Below are 19,186 nucleotides of genomic sequence, written 5' to 3' on the forward strand. Positions count from 1 at the left end.
CAATGTTTTGTAATGCAATGTTTTAATCGTATCGAAAGTGATTCTGTGTCGGATTTTGCCATTTTTCTGTCCGTGTTTCTTTGAAATTGTCAAACACCTTTAAGTAGTATAGAACAATTAACAGCAAAAGTTATAATGAAAAATCTTAGTTACTCTTGCGCAAGCGAAGTGTATTAGTACGAACCTTCTTTTTTCCAATCTAATTCGCGAATAAAAGTGCTGCTTTTGGTGGCACTTTGAATCGTTAGGTTGCTTTAGCAGTATAATGGCGTAGGGACTTTAACATTTGATTAGTTAAAAAATAAGACAGTTGACGCATTTTTAATTCATCAAACGAACCGCAAAAGTTATTTGTTTCGAACAGCAGCACAAAGATTTTAAAAAAATTACATTTAAACATAGTTTGCCTTTATGCTTTCCAATTTATTACATGCAAAATTTTGTCTTTTTGTATTTGACGCCACTTTTGCTGCGTCGAATTGGCAATTTATAAGCATATGTAGCTGCGCTATTGGTAGCCAGTTTTAGGTTAAAGCGTCCGTGGTTAGTGCGCGAGACTCAAAATCACTAGGTCGCTCATCGAATCCGACACGTAGCTGAGTTTTTGCTAATTCGAGGCTAATATCTACTTTTTCTTTTTTTTTACTTGGTAGAGCTGCTTTTTTGTCGTGTTCGCGTTAGTGTTTGCGAAGCGTAGCCTCTCATCTCTAGAATTTCAAGGTTTACGATTTTTTTTGAAAAAGACTTGAAATTTTGTTTGCCCTCTATTATTGACATATGCATAAGTTCGGTTGAGAATCACAAATACATGAAGAGGTTAGTCTGTCTGTTATCAAAATTTCTGCTCCCCATTTTTTCTTGAAGTTGTTCATTTTGTGTTTAGTTTCGTTATAGTGGTGTTTTTTTGAGCTTGATTTAAGCCGAATTGATGCAGTTTTTTTTAGAGCAAACAACAAACACTGAAAGCTGGTTTTTAAGATGAACTGTTTTATAAAGAAGATTCCAGGCATAGTTTATCTCGGAACCGAAAATTTCTTCCAAAAATGTTGAATTTGCTCATTCCGATAACTTTAACTCACTCCTCACATAAGCATCAACTTTATGGTGTAACGAGGGATTTTACAAGGTTAATATGTTTGTCTTGGCTTTATTAGTTCACATGTAAAGTTTTGCAGGTGGGGGGGGGGAGGAAAAAGAGCCAAAAGGTTTTCATTCTGATAACTTTTTCGTTTTAACGCTTGCGAATAGGAATTGTTATTAGATCGGATTTCTGACTGTTCTCCAGGTGATTAATTTGTCTAAAAAACTGACAATCATATCGCGTCTAAATTTCTGAATCTGAATCTGAGTCTAAGTTTTTTCTGATTATGTTTTTTTTTAGCCTGAAATTTCTGAGACTGGATTTTCATCTGTTTTTACGTAGAAAAATTGATAGAGCACGTGATTTACTAATATAAAGCACAATACTTCCAACAGAGCGTTTTGTCTACGGAAAACTTAGCTGAATGGAAACAAGAGAACATTTAGGTGGGACCCCACACTCAATCAAATAATAAAGGAGGCAGAAAATCAGTGGTAAGAGGCTGCATGAAAAATGGAATTCACTAAAAGAAATTAGAATAGTCATTTTTCGCAAAAATTTGAAGGAAAAATTTAGACATACCTTCTACAGAAAAACGAATCAGTAGTAGTACCCTTGCAGCAAGCAAGGGTATATCAACCGGGTACTAAAAAGTTTTACCGTAATAACTTTGTTCACAGGACTCAATCATCTTCTGGACTCATTCATTATCTGACAGCTCATTTTCTTGAATTTCAAATAAAACTATCATATAAGTAGTAATTAGTTGAAGCCTGTTTCAAGTTGTAGTTGTCTTTGTACGCTTGCGATTAGCAACCGTTATCAAACTGGAATATAGACTTTTTTCTGGTTAACAACAAGCTTAACAAAATCAGTTGAATCGCTTGCTGAGGAGGAGGAAAAGGCAGCTGACTTCTTTTCTATGCAGCTGACTTCTTTTCTATGCAGCTGACTTCTTTTCAGTTATATTCTCTTTTATTAACATTCCAGATTGTTTCCCCTTGGCCTGGAGGTAAATCATTTGCCTTTGTACCCTAATGTCTGGGGTTCGAGTCGTGGCCGGACCTTGTTTTTTTCAAATCAAGGAAATTGAAAAAAGTTCCGAGAAAAATGAATTGTTGGTTTTCCGTTTGTTCGCTCAAGTTTTGTCGGCTAAATTGTCACAACGTTTTTTGCTTGTGCTGTAGGCAATTTTCATTGTGTTTTCAAGTGCGTGTTGTTTGTTTGAATTTCAGGGGGGCTTGAAAGATTTTAATTTTTTTTTCAGTTTAGTCGGTGTCTGCTAATAGATTGTCGGCTTAGTTGCTACATCACTGATTTTTTTTTGCTGTAAGCAACTTTCATTGTAATTGCAATTGTAAGTTTTGTCAATTGTTGTTTAAGGTGGGACTTTTTTTTTCCTAAAATCATATTTTGTTCGGCTCAACTTTTGTCTGCTTAAAGATTGTCGGCTTTGTTTCTTTTCTTAAATCTTGTTCCGTTGTTGCTGTTTTAAATTTCAAGTGTCTGGCTTGCTTGCCTGGAATGAATTTCTATCAAGACGTATGAAAGTTTATTCGACCTGTTTTTTTTTTTAGATTTTCATTTTCTGCTTTTTGTTTTTTTGTGTTGTATCGCAAGTGCTGCGAAGCTCCGCTTCGTCTCTGTGTTGGAAAATGTCTTTTTTTTCGATTGGTTGTTTTTCTTCCAAGCTTTTTTATCCCGTATTGGCATATTTTTTGAATCATGGGTTTTATTCCAATGTAAAAAGTCTTCTTTTAAGCTTTTTATTTTTTTTAATTGTTTTTCATTATTTAAACATTTTCAGTTCATTTCATATCGACTCATTCACTTTAGACAGAGTAATTTCGAGGGCAAAACCTTACCGTATGCGATTCTGTGCGTCAGTTTGATGGGGCGTAAAAGCTTTTAAAACTTATTATGAAGTTTTTTATGACAACAGTCTTGTTTTCGGCTCAAGAAGTTTCGACCCAAAGTTTGTAGCCTTTGTTGCCGATCGGTAAATGGTTTCCATTTTTTTAAAAGGCTGTTTATGAGCTTCATCCGATACTAGCATGAAGTTTTTTTAGCCAAAAGTTTTCAACTATTTTCAAGTTATCTTTTTTCCGTTCACTATATTGTAGCGCAAGGTGAGTTTTGCATCGCAAGTGTTTTTTTTCGCATCGCAAGCTCAGTTATATTCTCTTTTATTAACATTCCAGATTGTTTCCCCTTGGCCTGGAGGTAAATCATTTGCCTTTGTACCCTAATGTCTGGGGTTTTTTTTCGAACAGTTTCATAGCAGTATAATGCATTTCAGTTTTGTTTAAAACGTCGTCTGGTTACAGAATTAAAATGCTGCTTTCAGAATTAACTTTGAATGTGGTCTGTGCGACACGCAATTTTTGTAATATTGTATTGATTTTTAATTTTTTTCTTGTTTTTCAGGTTTCTGCATCGCAAGTGGTGCGAAAGTTCGCTTTGCCTCTGTGTTCAACTTTAAATAAAAATTTGAAAAGTCAATCCGGTTTATTGGTCACGATACATTTCAATTATACTTTTCTTGCAATACAAGCTTGATGCAAAGAGTTTCGGTTCAAATGCTCAATCTATTATATATTTAAATGCGGGCTTCACTATCTCGCCATGTTTAAGCTTTTTCAACGTATTATTTTTGCATGTTTAAGCTGTATCGTATATTGCAATGGTTAAGAATTTTTTTTCGATTTTCCAATTTGATTTTGGTGGTTATTTTACCGAGTTTTAATTAAGCAGCCCAATATTGAATTAGGGGTGGCGAATTTGGCCTCCAATTTTGAATGCCCGAATCATTTTCATTTTAGCTAACGAGATAAGACGATTTTTGAGATTTTTTCAAAAATTATCTGAAATTTCAAATAACAAAAAAATTTAAAAAACTTGAAGTTCCAGAACATGTAGTTGGGCGCTGTCAGAGTACTCTAAGGAGTTACAAATCTTGCCTCCAAATATGACTGTTCAAATCCTTGTAGTTTTCGAGATATGACGTTTTTTCTGATTTTTTCAGAAAATTTTCAGAAAACATATAAATTTTTTTTCGCAAAATCTGAAATTCCCAACCCTGTTGTTGGGGGCTCTCAGAGTAATCTCAAAGATTGCGAATCTTGCCTCCAAATATTACTTTTCAAATCCTTGTAGTTTTCGAGATATGACGTTTTTTGTGACTTTTTTCAAAAATTTTCAGAAAACTTAAATTAATATTGTTTTAAAAATCTGAAATTCCCAACCCTGTAGTTAGGTCCTGTCAGAGTTGTCTCAAGGATTGCGAATCTTGCCTCCAAATATGACCGCCCAATTCTTTGTAGTTTTCGAGATGTGACGTTTTTTTGTGATTTTTAAAAATTTTCAGAAAGTTGAAATTAATATTTTATTCGAAATTTCAAATCCGAACGCTGAAGTTCGGTGTTGTCAGGGTACTCTAAAGAGTTGTAAATCGTGCTTGCCACATGCGAATGATAAACGGGACTGCTCAAATGCTTTTAAATTCCGAGATGTGACGTTTTTTGATTTTTTCAAAATTTTTCAGAGAACTTATCTACAAAGAAATTAAAAAAATTTGAAACTACCAGCTTGATGAAGATACAACCTTATTGTCAGCGTACACCCAGGCGTCTCAATTCTTGCCTCTTAGTATGAATGCTCAAATCTTTTTAGTTTCCGAGATAAGACGTTTTTTTTTTCAATTTTTTCTTCGAGAAACTTAGGTTTAAAAAAGTTCACAAAATTTTGGATTCCTTACCCTATAGTAGGGTGCTCTCATGGACTCTCAGTGGTTGCAAATAAGGCCTCCGAATTTCTCCAGAGGCCCATTAAGTTTTTGAGATGACGCGTTAAACGCTAGTTACAGTAAAATTGCTGTTATTCTGCGTACCAAATAGTCAATATTGACAAAATTGACGGACTATTTTTGATATTATCGCGGATTTTCTTGGAGTGTAAGCACTTTTACTTCTAATTGCAAGAATAGTTGATTTTGTCCGGTCATTTGAAATTAACTAGCCGTTGCTTTTTATATTTTCCTTTTTTCGTTTAGTTTTTCAGTTGAAAATTTCCTTCGGCCCACATTGTTTCCGCATATGTTGTATCGGCTTAGTCAACCAATTTTGTGTCGTTTGAAAAGCATAAATTAGTTATTTTCAATTAATTGATGTCAGTAGTGCACGGTTCCAAGTTTTAAAACTTAACCACTCAAAGTTTTTATCACGACAATGGCTTTTCTGTTTAATGTCAGCGGTCGTCTACCCACTAAATATCGGCTTAGTAGTCGCTCGATCAATAGTAAAAGCGTACTTAATGCTAGTATTTACACCCTCGATTTTTTCTGAAATTGATTTTTTTGTTATTCTAAAAAACTTCATTTTTATAACAGTTTTTTTTTCGTTTTGTTTCCTCTTTTTTAGCTAGCTGGCAATGCTACGCGTGTGTTGAATCGCAAGTGATGGGAAGCTCTACTTCGCCTCTGTGTCAAGTATCTATCTATCTATATATTATGTATATAAATGCTGGGTTCCTTATCTCACCATGGTTAAGCTTTTTCAACGTGTTATTTTAGCATGTTCAACGACGAACCATCTTTTTACGTTGAAGCTATATTGTATATTGCAATGCTTAATTTTTTCGATTTTCCAGTTTGAAATCGGTGCTTAATTCACTAAGTTTGAATTTAGCAACTCAATGATGGGATACTGTCTGGGTTTTCCCGGGGTGGCGAATTTGGCCTCCAAATATGAATACCCAAATCTTTAGTTTGCTAGATAGGACGTTTTTTTACGATTTTTGCAAAATTTTTATTTTCCCAACCCTGTAGTTGAATACTATCAGCGTAGTTTCAGGAGCTGCAAATCTTGCCTCCAAATTTGACTGCTTGATGCTTTTAGTTGCCATTTTTTGTGTCAATTTTTTTTCTTGATTTCACTTTGTAGTTGCTTTTTTTGCCGTGTTCTTGCTAGTGTTTGCGAAGCACAGCTTCGCCTGTGTCAAAATTTGAAATTGTAAACCGTTCAATGGGATGGTGTCATGTTACTGCGAGCTGTTGTAAATAGGGCCTCCATCCTAATATTTTTTACCAAATTTTTTAAGTTTTAGAAATTGACTTTTTTATATGATATTTCAAAAATTTTGATTTAACTAAGAATTAAACCAAGAAAAATTAAAATGATATTTAAAAATCATTTGAGCTGGATTAATTGACTGATGGCAGCAAATGATATGAACTTAGTTATTTTGCAAATGGAAAGTGCAGTTGTATGCTGTCGGCTATTTAAGTGTTTAGTTTCTGCGTTAAAAATATGAAAATCAGGAAGCCAGTTGTTGTGAAGATTTGACCATTTTAGTTTAAAAAGAACCTTAAAATTGAAATTATTTTTGTCGTTGAAACTTAGAAATAAAAAGCGTTCGTAGATGCCCCGTCTGTTGTAACGGTTGCATGCATTCATTTCGTTGTTTTTTCATATATTTTATATATAAGCAGTTTTCAAGTTCATTAATTTGTTTGTGCTCAAAATTGAAAAGGGATGTCACCTGCCGCGTGTGTTATGTTACGAGGGTTTGAATTTGACACTAATTTGGTCAAATATGGGATAATTAATGCGCGATAAGTTTGTCCTATTAAAGCCTAAGTGGAATTGAGACCAGTTTTTTATTTACCGATGTCAGGGCGTTTCTGCTTCGGGGAGTCGGTGTCGTCCATTTCGCAGAGGCGGATGACAATAGGAGCCCTCCGCCATGACCAAAGTGGAGTTTGAATCTACGATCTTCGTGTTGAAAGGCGCGCGTCACTCGAAAAACAGCGAAGCAAAACCTCAAATGCACCGCTAATAAACCTCAGTTTTGGTCGGAATGTTTAAGAGTAATGAATGTAGTGAGTACTTTTGTATAGGTATTGCTGATTTTTTTTTGCTTTTCAGAAAAAAGTCTTAAAATTTGTTCACGCTCAATTTTGATTTTTCGCGGTTTGACTTGTGATTTATTTTCAAGTTCAGTGCATTTCTATTGTTAAAAGGAAGGAAAACTCTTTTTAAACAGCAAAAGTGTAAAGGTCACCAAAAAGGTGATTGACTCCTTATTTCGAAAATGAAATTAATTATCAGATTGCCCAGCGAAATGAAAGTTATACCTATTGATCCAGTTATCTCAAAATGGGTTAATTTAAACATAAAAGTGTCCATCATAAATTGTTCTACAAATTCAAAGCGCTTTAAGGCCTTCTATATTTTTTCTTTGAAATTCAAAAGCTGAAGATATAAAAAAAAACAAGTGGTTTTTTTCAGTTTCCTTGCGTTCAATGCACTTTTCCAACTTTCAGCTGGCTATGGTTTTTTTTGGCTTTTCAAAGCGTACAAATTATTCATTTATACTTCAAGGCTAGCAATTACACACTTGGAAGTCATTTTGATTTCTTCCTGTAATAAGCAGGCAAATAAAATTTTTAAAATCGTTATCGCACCATTTTTCATGAATTTTGGTTTTGTCTTATTGTTTTCCTCTGAGCCTGAAGAAAGCTGTAAAAAATGTTTCATTTCTTATCGTTTTGGTTTTATGCGTCGCCTCTGTGAAGATAACATAATGTAAAAAGATAACATAATTTTAGCATTTGCAGCCAATCAGATTTAAGGTGTTGCCACGTTTTGCTGATTGTTATAAGCCTGTAGCTTACAGACCAAACATATGACATATATACTTGTATATTGATCAAAGGTAAGCTGGTGAATGACAAGCAAACGGATCTGATCTAGACAGTGAACTTAATCATCAATTTAGTAAAATTTAAATAAACAAAAACTCAAGCTTGTTTATGTGAGGGACAGGCTTTCGTTGCATGTGTGCCGCTTAAATGACTTCTGCACAAAGCAAGTCATTATTAACAGAAAGTGCATTAAAGCAGTGCAACAAAATTTTCAATTATTATTTTTTTGATTTTCTTTGTTGAATACTCAATTCTGATTGGCTAAAATAAATTTTCAGCATTCGGTCCCTCCATCGTGATGGACGCCACAAAAGTGCGTTATTTTTGGTGCTAGGTAAATAAGACATTAAGGCTACCTACTATTAAAAGAGGACATATGAGGGTTAAACATGTAAGCTGAGCTGTTCGAATTTGAGCTAAATCTTGAAGTTTACAATTCTGAAGTTTACAATTTCTTTTGAGTAAGTTTGGACGTTATTTTAATTCGAATTGGAATATCCGCTTCCAGTTTTTGCTTGAAAAGCTGTAAATTTGAGTCTGTTTCAGATGTTATTGAAATGATGGTTTTCAACGCAGAATGAGATTCAAACAGCAAACGGAGCTTTCGCTCACAACCACTGAACAAGTTATCTTTAAATTACGATTATTACCTCATCTGTTTAATTTACGATTGCTAGCGGAGTAGCGAACAGTCAGAATGTCGGGGGGTTTTCTGGACGCGACCCAGTCTGGTACGATTGGATCTGGACTGGGTTCCTCGTCCACAGGAGCTCAGGGTTCGGCGCCTGTTTCGTCAAATGTCTGTCCTAGCTGTGGCTCGACAGAGATTGACGTCGACAGGTGTGATACGCTGATCGAATATTTTCAAGCAAAGTGTTTTGTTTTGAATTGTTTATCTGGTTTGGAGATTTTTTGAAGAAGTTTAGCCCACTGTCCAACTGTTATAGAACTGGCACACAGAATAATCGGTCTAATTTTTGAGTAAACCCAGTAAAACCTACATAATTGTACAATGATATAGTGTTCGTCGGGATTGGCTTTTAACACCCTTCATTTCACTTCAGATCAAGTGACTTGTAATCGGAAACTAGACTTTTTTCGGGTCTTTTTAAAATCAATATTTCAACATCCTGAATTGAAACTATACAAATAGCCAATCAAATTTCAGCACCATCTCTAATTTTTTTTTCAGTTGAAGACGAATTTCAATAGATTTTTTGGTAAATTTTTCAAATTATTTCAAATAAGTGCCAGAGTTTTACCCAGACCAGAATAATAAACTCGAAAAAAAAGCTCCAGGAAAAAATGACCTTCACATCTGCTCCAAATTCGGTCTTGTTAGAAATCCTCTAAAGAATTAAGTGTTCGTATTTGCATTTACCAAACCAATCATTGCGATCAGTATGTCTCTGTATTTATACATTGAATATTTTGAAATCACTAAATTAAAAACTTTGGTCGGAAAAAGTGAAAAGACGTAAAAAACCTTTTTTCCCATAAACAAATGTTAGTTGATATATTACCATAGGAAGCATAACTATCTCAGAACCACTGAGACACTGGTCAACTTTCCTTGCCACTGGGCTTCGAAACCGTGTCTCTGGGTCATGAGTCAGATGTGGTAGCCAATATACCAACCAGATTAAGGTTTCAGTAAAAAAAATTGAATCAACAAACAATTGCTGTTCGTGTTTAAGAGTCACGAACGTAGTGAAAACTCTTATATAGGTCTTCGTGATGTTATGTTTTTTCAGCAATTTGACTTTTGATTTCTTTTTATTTGACTTTTTTTGTTAAAAGGTGGGCAACCCCACTATCGAACACCGAAAGACCAGGAAGAACGCGATCGACTTCTACTTTTGAAAGTGAATTCTAAGTTTCAGATTTCCCAGCGGAATAAAAACTTAAGCTGTTGATACAGTTTTCTGATTTTGAAATAATTGTTTTCAGAAAGTGTCAATCATAAATTGTTTCTGTTTCGTTGCGCTCATTTACATTTTTCCAATTGTCTGTTGGCTATTTTTAATAATCGCTAGTAGGTGGCAATATTGGTGGCCCTGAGAATTTTTACCTAGTTAGAGAAATTAATTGTTGATTCAAGTAACTAATATGAAATGTGCTGATTCCCGGCGTCTAAGTGAGCACCTCTATTTTTTCGATTCGTTGATGAAAAAGATATATAGTTGCTTGGGACAGCACAGAAAATTGTCCACAAAGTCTTACTTAAGGACACAACAGCTGTTTGTCGTAATGTGAAAAAGAGCTCCTCTGTTAGAGCTTTGCCTCGTGTAAAAATAATTCAATTATGCTTATCGCAAGGGTATTGCAATCTGTTACTAGACTTTTTTCTTCCCTTAAAGAAGTTTGTTCACGGGACTCATCTTTTAGATTCATTCATCTCCTGGTCCTCTCTGTTAGAAATAAAGCAACAAAACTATATTTAACATGTTAGCAATTTAAATATCCGCCCTATTCGAAATTTGATTTTTTTTGTTCTAATTATACCAACTCGTTTTCTTTTCATTTTTTCGCGTTTCCTTTTTTTCATTAAAAAATTTTTTGGCGTATTTTATATCGGCTTTCTGGACTCAAATTGCGCCATGTATGTTTGTATTTTGAGGTGGACGGGGACTTAGAAGCTTTTTGTTAGTTTTTCAGTCTTATTACCATTGCGATAAGCAAGAGTTTTGCAACCGGGTTCTAGAATTTTGTTGCCGCAAATAAATCTGTTCACAGCAGGCAAGAGATGCAAGATAGATGGTAAATGCCAGCTTGGTGGGAGATGCAAGATAGGTGGTAGATGCAAGATAGGTGGTAGATGCAGATAGGTTGCCTTTTAGGTGGTTGATGCAAGCTTTTTCTGGAAATTTTGGCTGTTTTTGAGCTTATTAAGTATCGGCCTTAATTCTGTCGGCTTATTTATCTATTACTTTTTCATTTGATTTGGGCGGTTTTTGATATTGATTCAACTTTGACAAGGTACCTTTGAAATTTTTAAATCAATTCTTATAAAGTTAAAAAATTATGAAACTTTTTTTGAATTTTTTTCCCTTCGTAATAAAGCTTAATTCGAAATTTTTCCTCGATATGTCTTAAACGGTATGCTCTTCTTATTGTGTTCGTTTTGACAAAGGTGATTGAAGCCATGAGTGTATTGACATTTTACTTGGAATGATTTTCAATCAGGTTTTTCGTCAATTGATTTTTATTTTGCTTTGAATGCTTTCTAGCCTATATCTTTTTTTAGAAGGTCAACTTCGCAAAACAAGAAACTCACATTAGGGAGGCGTTAAGTGCTATTAGATCACAATTTAAATATTTTTTTTATAATTTGCTCGTAATTGTTCCAGGCAAAATCAGGTACCATAAATAATCATCGGAATGGGTCGAGATATATATCATATTAAAGTCCTGTCAGTCGTAAAATTCCCTTTTGAAAATTTTATCCCAGTGTAGAACAAACCGGTTTGATTTTTTTTTGTTTTTCGTCTAATTTCAAGCGAGTAAAGCGAGCTTAACATGATTTTTTTTTTTGATTTTCGAAAATTGAATTTTATTTTTTATGTGAAAAAATGTTGTCAAATGTCCCTAATTTTTATACTATTGAGTTTTTAGGGTCGTTTAAATTTCCATTACACCAAATTCAAAAAACGACGCAATCTGAAAAAAAAATTTTATAAATTTGTTTGTCGAAATAACAAATTATGTTAGCAAAATTTAGTCGGCCAAATAAAATGAAATAGACGAGTGTTTTCGCCATTTTTCTTTTGGATAATTTTTTTTCGTCTTAATTTGTTTTGACTCCGCTTTATTGCTCCACTTAGCCTATGTAAAAGTGTACACTAGAGTAGTGTTAAGCTTTAGTGTTGTGTGTCAGGTGTCGTGGAAATGCAGTGTGCACAGGGTGTGGACAGGTGCTGGAACACAACATGATTGTGAATGACGTCGAGTTCATCGAGAGTGGCAGTGGAGATGCAAAGAGGGCAGTGGGACAGTTCGTAGGTGAGAAACAGAAACAACACGTTGCATCAAAGTTGCATTTGTAACCTTTGAAAAAAATCATAAAAATTGTTTCAAATGAGCCTCCATCTACTTTTGTAAAATTATGACCCGTTACAACAGAAGTAAAATAAAACTGCGAGGACGCCTTGAAAGTTTGCAGCCCGTTTTCAGGCGAATTTTTTTCACTACTTGGTTCATATTTTATGGCGGTTTCTCATTAAAAAAATTGGTACAAAAGTTGAGAATTCGGGTCATTGTTTCAGATTAATTAAAATGGTTTATTTGAAGAATTGACCTGGGCAGAATGAAAAATTTGGGCTGAACGTTTCCGTGACTATTTCGACGGCTTAATCGATTGAAGCTAGTTAAATGATTTACTACCTAAAACATGAAAGTTTTCTCTGCCAACATCAGAAAAGATCCTGCGCTTTCGAGCCCAACAGCTTATGATTTTGATCTTTTTCGGATTCCGTTTTAATTCAAACCGATTCCAGATGTTAATGGCTCTTTTTTGGATATATGTTATTGAACTGAAACTTGTTCCAGGTGTGAACCAGCGAGGTATGAAGTCTTCATTCGCTGGTTTCCACCCGGGTATCCAGCAGGACTGCATGGAGAACTCGATTGAGAAGGGGAGGAAGTTGATCTACCAGTTCGCATCCTCTCTCTCCATCCACGGACACTGTGCCGACTTGGCCCATGGCTTCTACAAGATGCTTCTCGAGAGGAGGTTCATGCGAGGAGGAAGGAGGAACGCTCTAGTTGGTTAGCATCAAGTTAGGATCCTTGGTTAGGGTCAAAACAACTTTAAGAAAATGCATGCCGTTCTTAAACTGGTGCACAACTGCGATTCTGATCGGCTGAGATTTTCAATTGAAACGAGGTTGATATCCTCCCTCCAAAATGCTTTATGGAGGAGGTAGGAGGGAGTGGCTAATGTAATTTGTTCTGCTGACTAGTAGCATTGAAATAGCTTTACATCTGTCTGCAGCATCACCCCGTTGATTAAAACTTAAACAGCTCCTGGCGGGATTCGAACCATGGTTCTTCGGAGTTCTAGGTCTGGGCGTAACTTTCGGGCTAAACTTGCTAATCAGAAATGGATTTAAATTGATTGTCAACCAAGCTATCAAATTATTTAGAGAATCTGTTAGAAAATATTTTTACACAAAAAGTCTGTTCCAATTTGATAGCGCTTGTTAATCGCAACCGTAAATATTTGCTTATAAAGAATTAACTAGATCTTTGAAAGATAAGGCAAAAAAAAAACTACATCTGTTGGAAAATGTTTGCTTGCATTATTGTAAAAAGCTATTTTTCATGATTTGGTTCAAAAGAAACGCCGATTATGTCCTGAAACTTTTGAAAACTTTGCAAAAACGCCAATTATGTTTAGAAATTATTGGATAAGTGGCAATTAATTGGTCTGCTGACTGATTTTGGGTGCAAAAATTGATTAGATGATCGGATAAAAAACCGTCCCAGCTGATTGGGGTTAGACTTGCAGGATTTGACCATCTGTTACAGAAGCAAAGGCTTGTGTTGTATTTACAGTTCACTTTTTTTTCGGTAAGTCTTGAGTAAATTGATGACACTATTGACTCTTCGGATTTTAGTGTTGGTAAATTTATTGCGTTGGTAATTTTATGCTTTTTATTATTTACAAAATTGACCTTCCCTTAACTGATGACATTAGCTTAACGGCCAATGCTTGCCAGAATACAAATATTAGAGAAGATATAGTTAACCTTGACAGATGGCATCACGGCATTAGGTTAGTCATACATACTGATAAAAACATTTCAAATGAATAAAAATTGTGGTTCCGGTTTAATCTTAATTTTTCTCAAATTAAAATACAACCAGTGTGTAAATATCTAGGTATCCATCGGTTATAAATTATCTTATACTCATATTGGTAAACAGTGCGAAACTATATCAAAACTAGGCACTATGTCCCAAGATCTCAATTGATAGAATACTACAGGCAATGTTGTTCCAATAATTCAAAATTGCGTTCTGATTTATGGCTGTTGTTGCCAAAGCCCACTCGAGTGTTTGTTTCTTCTGCAAAAGAAAATATTTAAATCAAAGTGGGAGCTGCTATGACATTTTTCTCAAAAACTATTGACAATGTTTTTGAGTTGCATGTTTACGAATTGCCTAAGACTGTACTGCGTTCAATCAAAAGCTTACAATCAACTGATTTCCTGAACACTATTTGTTTTTTATACAAACTAAAAATAAACCAGGAAATCAAAATTCAAATTGCTACTGGAAAAACTATGTAAGAAAAAGTTTGAGGGCTTTTCTATTCGATATCGTGCCTGTAAACTCTTCAATTTACTAAGATTGGAGAAAATAATTCCTAAAAACATTGAGACTTTCTTTGAATCAAAACTTAACGTTTTTTATCATAATGTGAAAAATCTGTCTTTATTGCAAAATGATGGCTTTATGAAATTTGTCTTCAACCTATAAAGTTATTATACGTGGGAATTATTTTCCTATTTCAAATTAATTGATGTAGGGGATGCTACAGTGTTGATTTGAATTAACCGGACAAAACGAACAAAACTTGAAATTTAAAACGCGTTTTTCTCAAATTGGGTTGAGCTTAGGTGAAGACTTATGAAGACAAAACTTGCTTAAAATTTTAGCAGAATTAATATGGTGTAATTTGTTTTGCAAAATTCGGGCCCAAAATTTTACCCAAAAAATGGGTCATTTTGGCTTTTCTTAGTTAATCAAAAATTACGCCAACAAATACCCAGTCGATCGCAGACATAATTATATCAAAGTGAGCTCCTTACGTAGCCCAACAAACTTTCAGAAGGGCATATTCTCCAAAAAATTTGCAAATTGTTTAAAAATTGTTTTTAAACAAATAGTTGGTATTTTCTATAGTAAAAACGACCTTTTTTGTCTATCAAACAAAATAAATTAACTTATACAATGTTTTGGAGAATATACCCTTCTTAAAATTTTTTGGGCTACGTAAGAGGCTAATTTTTATCTATTTATGTCTGTGATCGACTGGGTATTTTTGGCGTAATTTTTGATGAACTAAGAAAAGCCAAAATGACCCATTTTTGGGGTAAAATTTTGGACCCGAATTGCGCAAAACAAATTACACCATATTAATTCTGCTAAAATTCTAAGCAAGTTTTGCCTTCATAAGTTATCACCTAAACTCAACCCAATTTGAGAAAAATGCGTTTTAAATTTCAAGTTTAACGCGTTTTGTCCGGTTAATTTAAATTGGCACTGTATTAGGTTTTCGGATGCTTGTTAGGATTGAACTTTTCTTTTTTCCTTGTCCCAAATTTTAAGTGCTGATTCCCGTTGATGTTTTGATGTCTAAACATTCTAATATTAATTCAATTTTTTGCGAACAGAACCAACTGGTCTTGATGTTGGTGGTTTAGTTTTCTGTCAAACTGTTTTATCAGTTATAAACATGCAGTTTGATTAATATGATTATAGAATGTCAAATTCAAAAGTTCAGCTGTACGCCCGCTGATTCTCAAAAGTCGAAGCCATTTTTTCTAAATTTCACACTGGGGAGGAGCTTTGTGTTCGTGTGTGTTTTAGTTTTTTCTTCTACACGCAAATCAGTTACCACAATTAATCATTGAAATGTGTCGATTGATACATTATATTATATTAAGTCGTTTCAGTTGTAAGTCGAACGTTTTTACAAAATTGTTTTAAAAAACTCTCGGTGTGGAGAAATCTGGTTTGAAATTTGTGAAATTTAGTTGATTTTTCAAGCGAGTAATGCGATCGAATAATGCTCGTTGTATGAAATTTTTTTTTAGACTTACAGGATAAAAAACTTGTTTTTACTTTAAAAAGAACTAGCTTTGGATGTTTCACATAGCGCTTATTTGGCATAAAAGCTTTCCTAAAATTTTTTTGTGTGCAATAATTAGCAATAATTTAGAAAAACGTTTTTTTCTGCGTTTTTTTGTTTTTATGAATGTTTTAAATGTTGGCGATCATACCCAATTCACTGACTTATTACACGACCGTGTAGTTCTCGAATCACACTACAAACGACACTAAATAAAGAAGAAAAGAAATTTTTTTATGAATGTGGTCGGAACATGCTGTGCTACTTGCACATCAACTGGCTATCCTTGTTTGTAAATACAGACTGTTGGTAACTTCCTACCTAATCTTATATCATTAGTGTTCAATTGTTAAATCAATTGTCGGTCGTCTCGTTATTATGGCTTTTATGTCCTGAAACAGTTCCGTTCCTAATTTTTTCATGGTAAATTTCAGCCAGTTATTGAAATAGGATGAATGAGAAAATAATGGTCGTGCCATGATTCAAACCCGGTTCATTTGTCCGAAAATCTGTTTTAAACTGTTTTATCAAACTGTTTGTCAAACTGTTTTATCAGTTATAAACATGCAGTTTGATTAATACGATAAAAGAATGTAAAATTCAAAAGTTCAGCTGTACGCCCGCTGATTCTCAAAAGTCGAAGCCATTTTTTCTAAATTTCACACTGGGGAGGAGCTTTGTGTTCGTGTGTGTTTTAGTTTTTTCTTCTACACGCAAATCAGTTACCACAAATAATCATTGAAATGTGTCGATTGATACATCATATTATATTAAGTCGTTTCAGTTGTAAGTCGAACGTTTTTACAAAATTGTTTTAAAAAACTGTCTCGGTGTGGAGAAATCTGGTTTGAAATTTGTGAAATTTAGTTGATTTTTCAAGCGAGCAATGCGATCGAATAATGCTCGTTGTATGAAATTTTTTTAAGACTTACAGGATAAAAAACTTGTTTTTACTTTAAAAAGAACTAGCTTTGGATGTTTCACATAGCGCTTATTTGGCATAAAAGCTTTCCTAAAAATTTTTTGTGTGCAATAATTAGCAATAATTTAGAAAAAAGTTTTTTTCTGCGTTTTTTTGTTTTTATGAATGTTTTAAATGTTGACGATCATACCCAATTCACTCACTTATTACACGATCGTGTAGTTCGCGAATCACACTACAAACGACACTAAATAGAAGAAAAGAAGTATTTTTATGAATGTGGTCGGAACATGCTGTGCTACTTGCACATCAACTGGCTATCCTTGTTTGTAAATACAGACTGTTGATAACTTCCTACCTAATCTTATATCATAAGTGTTCAATTGTTAAATCAATTGTCGGTCGTCTCGTTATTATGGCTTTTATGTCCTTAAACAGTTCCGTTACTAATTTTTTCATGGTACATTTCAAGCCAGTTATTGAAATAGGATGAATGAGAAAATAATGGTCCTGCCATGATTCAAACCCGGTTCATTTGTCCGAAAATCGTGCCCTAGCCATCATACGAAGCATTCAGGAGCATCAATCCAAAAGAGGTACTCGAGAACGAAGCTGATTGTATTTATCGCTTTAATATCCGTTGAAACCAAATGTTTTTGATGCATTTCTTCATTTCATTGAACAAACCAAAAAAAAAAGATCCAAAATCCGTTGTTTTCGTGTTACAGAAAGGGATTTTTAAGAGTATGAACGTAGTTATGACTCTTATATAGGTCTTGCTGAATTTTTTTCTGTTTTTTTTTCAGGAAAACCTTAAAATATTGATGCACTTAGGTATAATGCAGTTTTTTAGTTCAATTGAAATTCAACTGCTGAAAGTGTTGTCAATAGCACTTTCCAAATACGAACGAGGAAATGGCGCAAAAAATGTGAACGATTTCTAGTTTCGAAAGTGGAATTTATTTATAAGATTTCCCTGCGGAATAAAAAATTGACCTATTGATCCAGTTTTCTCAAGTTGCGTTCATGTTATCAAAAAATCTCCAATCATAAATTGTTCTGGAAATTCAAAAAGCTTAAAGGGCATCTTTTTTCTTTGAAATTCGAAAGTTGAGATTTTTTCAAGAAAGTGTTTTTTTTATGTTTACTTGCGTTCATTACTCTGTCTTCGATAGTCTATGTTAAATGTGTCTTTCTCAATTTTCCAAATAACTCTTTAACAAACTGCGGTATCATTGGTTCGTATGTCTCGTTAATGTTGTTTTTTGATCCAGTTTTTTCTAGTTGGGTTCATGTTATCAAAAAAGCGCCAGCCATAAATTGTTCTTGAAATTTAACGAGTTTAAAGTGCATCAGTTTTTTTTTCTTCTTTGCTGATTTTTGTCGGATTACGTCCCGAAGGTAGGTTCGTTTTCTTTAAAGTCTTTTGTGAGCTCTTTGGAAAGTTTTTTTTTTATCCAGGTAGTTTTGTTCCAGGAATTTTTTGTCTTTTTTTGCTATTTTTTTAAAAACTTTTTTAACAAACAAAGGATTTGAAGTTTTTCAAGTTTTGATTTTGCTTTTCATTTGCTGGTAATCATCGTCATTCATTTTTGTTTCCCAAGTGATGCGAAGCTCTGCATCGCTGCTGCTAGTAAAATTCATCTTAAAAAATTTATTTACACTTGTGATTTACACTGTCTTGTAATTGGGAACGAGACTTTTTTTTCCCCGCAAACCAATTTTCTTACAATACTTTTAGAAATTTAAGTTGCTTTAGTCGTGAACTTTGGCAACTTCAAGAATGCTTTTCACTTGGTCTAGAAGTACCGCGGCTGCCTTCGCACCCTAAGGTCTAGGGTTCGAGTCCCGATCGGGCCTTGTTCTTTTTGCAGTATGTATGAAATTATGTATTTTTCGGGAAAATTAAATAGTTGGATTTTTCGTCGTCTGCTTTTGTTTTGTCGGCTTAGTGGGCACTAGGTCGAAACGTAAAATTTATTTAATGATGTTTGTTTTTTGGACTGTTTTTCTGAAATTTTTTTCTAAATTTAAAATCAAATTTGTTACTTCCTTCTGATTTCCATGTGTTGCTAGTTTTCAATGCTGCGCTTAATGTGTATCTCAAGTGGTGCGGAGCTCTGCATCGCCTCTGGTCTAAATGTATTTTGATATTTTAAACTGCAAAAAGTCTGAACTGATTTTTGCATTCTTTTTCCCCATGCAAATGGTAATTTTTCAAGGACGGAACTTGTGATTTTTGTAAATTGTATTGTGTTTTTTCAAGATGGTCAGCTGGAAAAGAGTCGGACGAATACTTAATGTCTAAATTAATTTACAATACAACTGACAGTGCAACTTATTGTCTCATCTTTTGCATTTATTTGATTTGTCATTTTCCATATGTAAATATGTATTTCTCAATATTCGAAATATCTCGGGGGAGTAAATTCGGCCTATTAGTATTTGTGCCTATTAGCATGCCCATGTTAAAGAACGCAGTTGACTCGCGCACTATTTAAAGGTTTATGTACTGAAACTTGTTCACCCAAATAACGTGCTTTTTGCCGGTTGTTAAATTAGGTAAAATTAATTGTTAATTCCGCGAACGAATCAAGTGATTTTAAAAACTGAATTAAAATT

General features: G+C 34.1%; 1 protein-coding gene across 1 annotated transcript in view; it reads left to right on the top strand.

Annotated features, from left to right (window-relative positions):
• The first annotated feature begins 8,334 nt into the window (after nt 1–8,334).
• The window catches only part of LOC134853999 (transcription factor IIIB 90 kDa subunit-like), a 33,824-nt gene continuing 22,972 nt past the window's right edge, over nt 8,335–19,186 (top strand). Inside the window, exons 1-3 of the mRNA XM_063870055.1 lie at nt 8,335–8,624; nt 11,662–11,786; nt 12,333–12,551. Of these exons, the coding sequence (XP_063726125.1) occupies nt 8,482–8,624; nt 11,662–11,786; nt 12,333–12,551 (487 nt within the window). The 5' untranslated portion in view covers nt 8,335–8,481. The remainder of the gene's footprint in view (nt 8,625–11,661; nt 11,787–12,332; nt 12,552–19,186) is intronic.

The sequence above is a fragment of the Symsagittifera roscoffensis genome, chromosome 9 (genome assembly GCF_963678635.1).
Source record: "Symsagittifera roscoffensis chromosome 9, txSymRosc1.1, whole genome shotgun sequence".
Taxonomy (NCBI): domain Eukaryota; kingdom Metazoa; phylum Xenacoelomorpha; order Acoela; family Convolutidae; genus Symsagittifera; species Symsagittifera roscoffensis.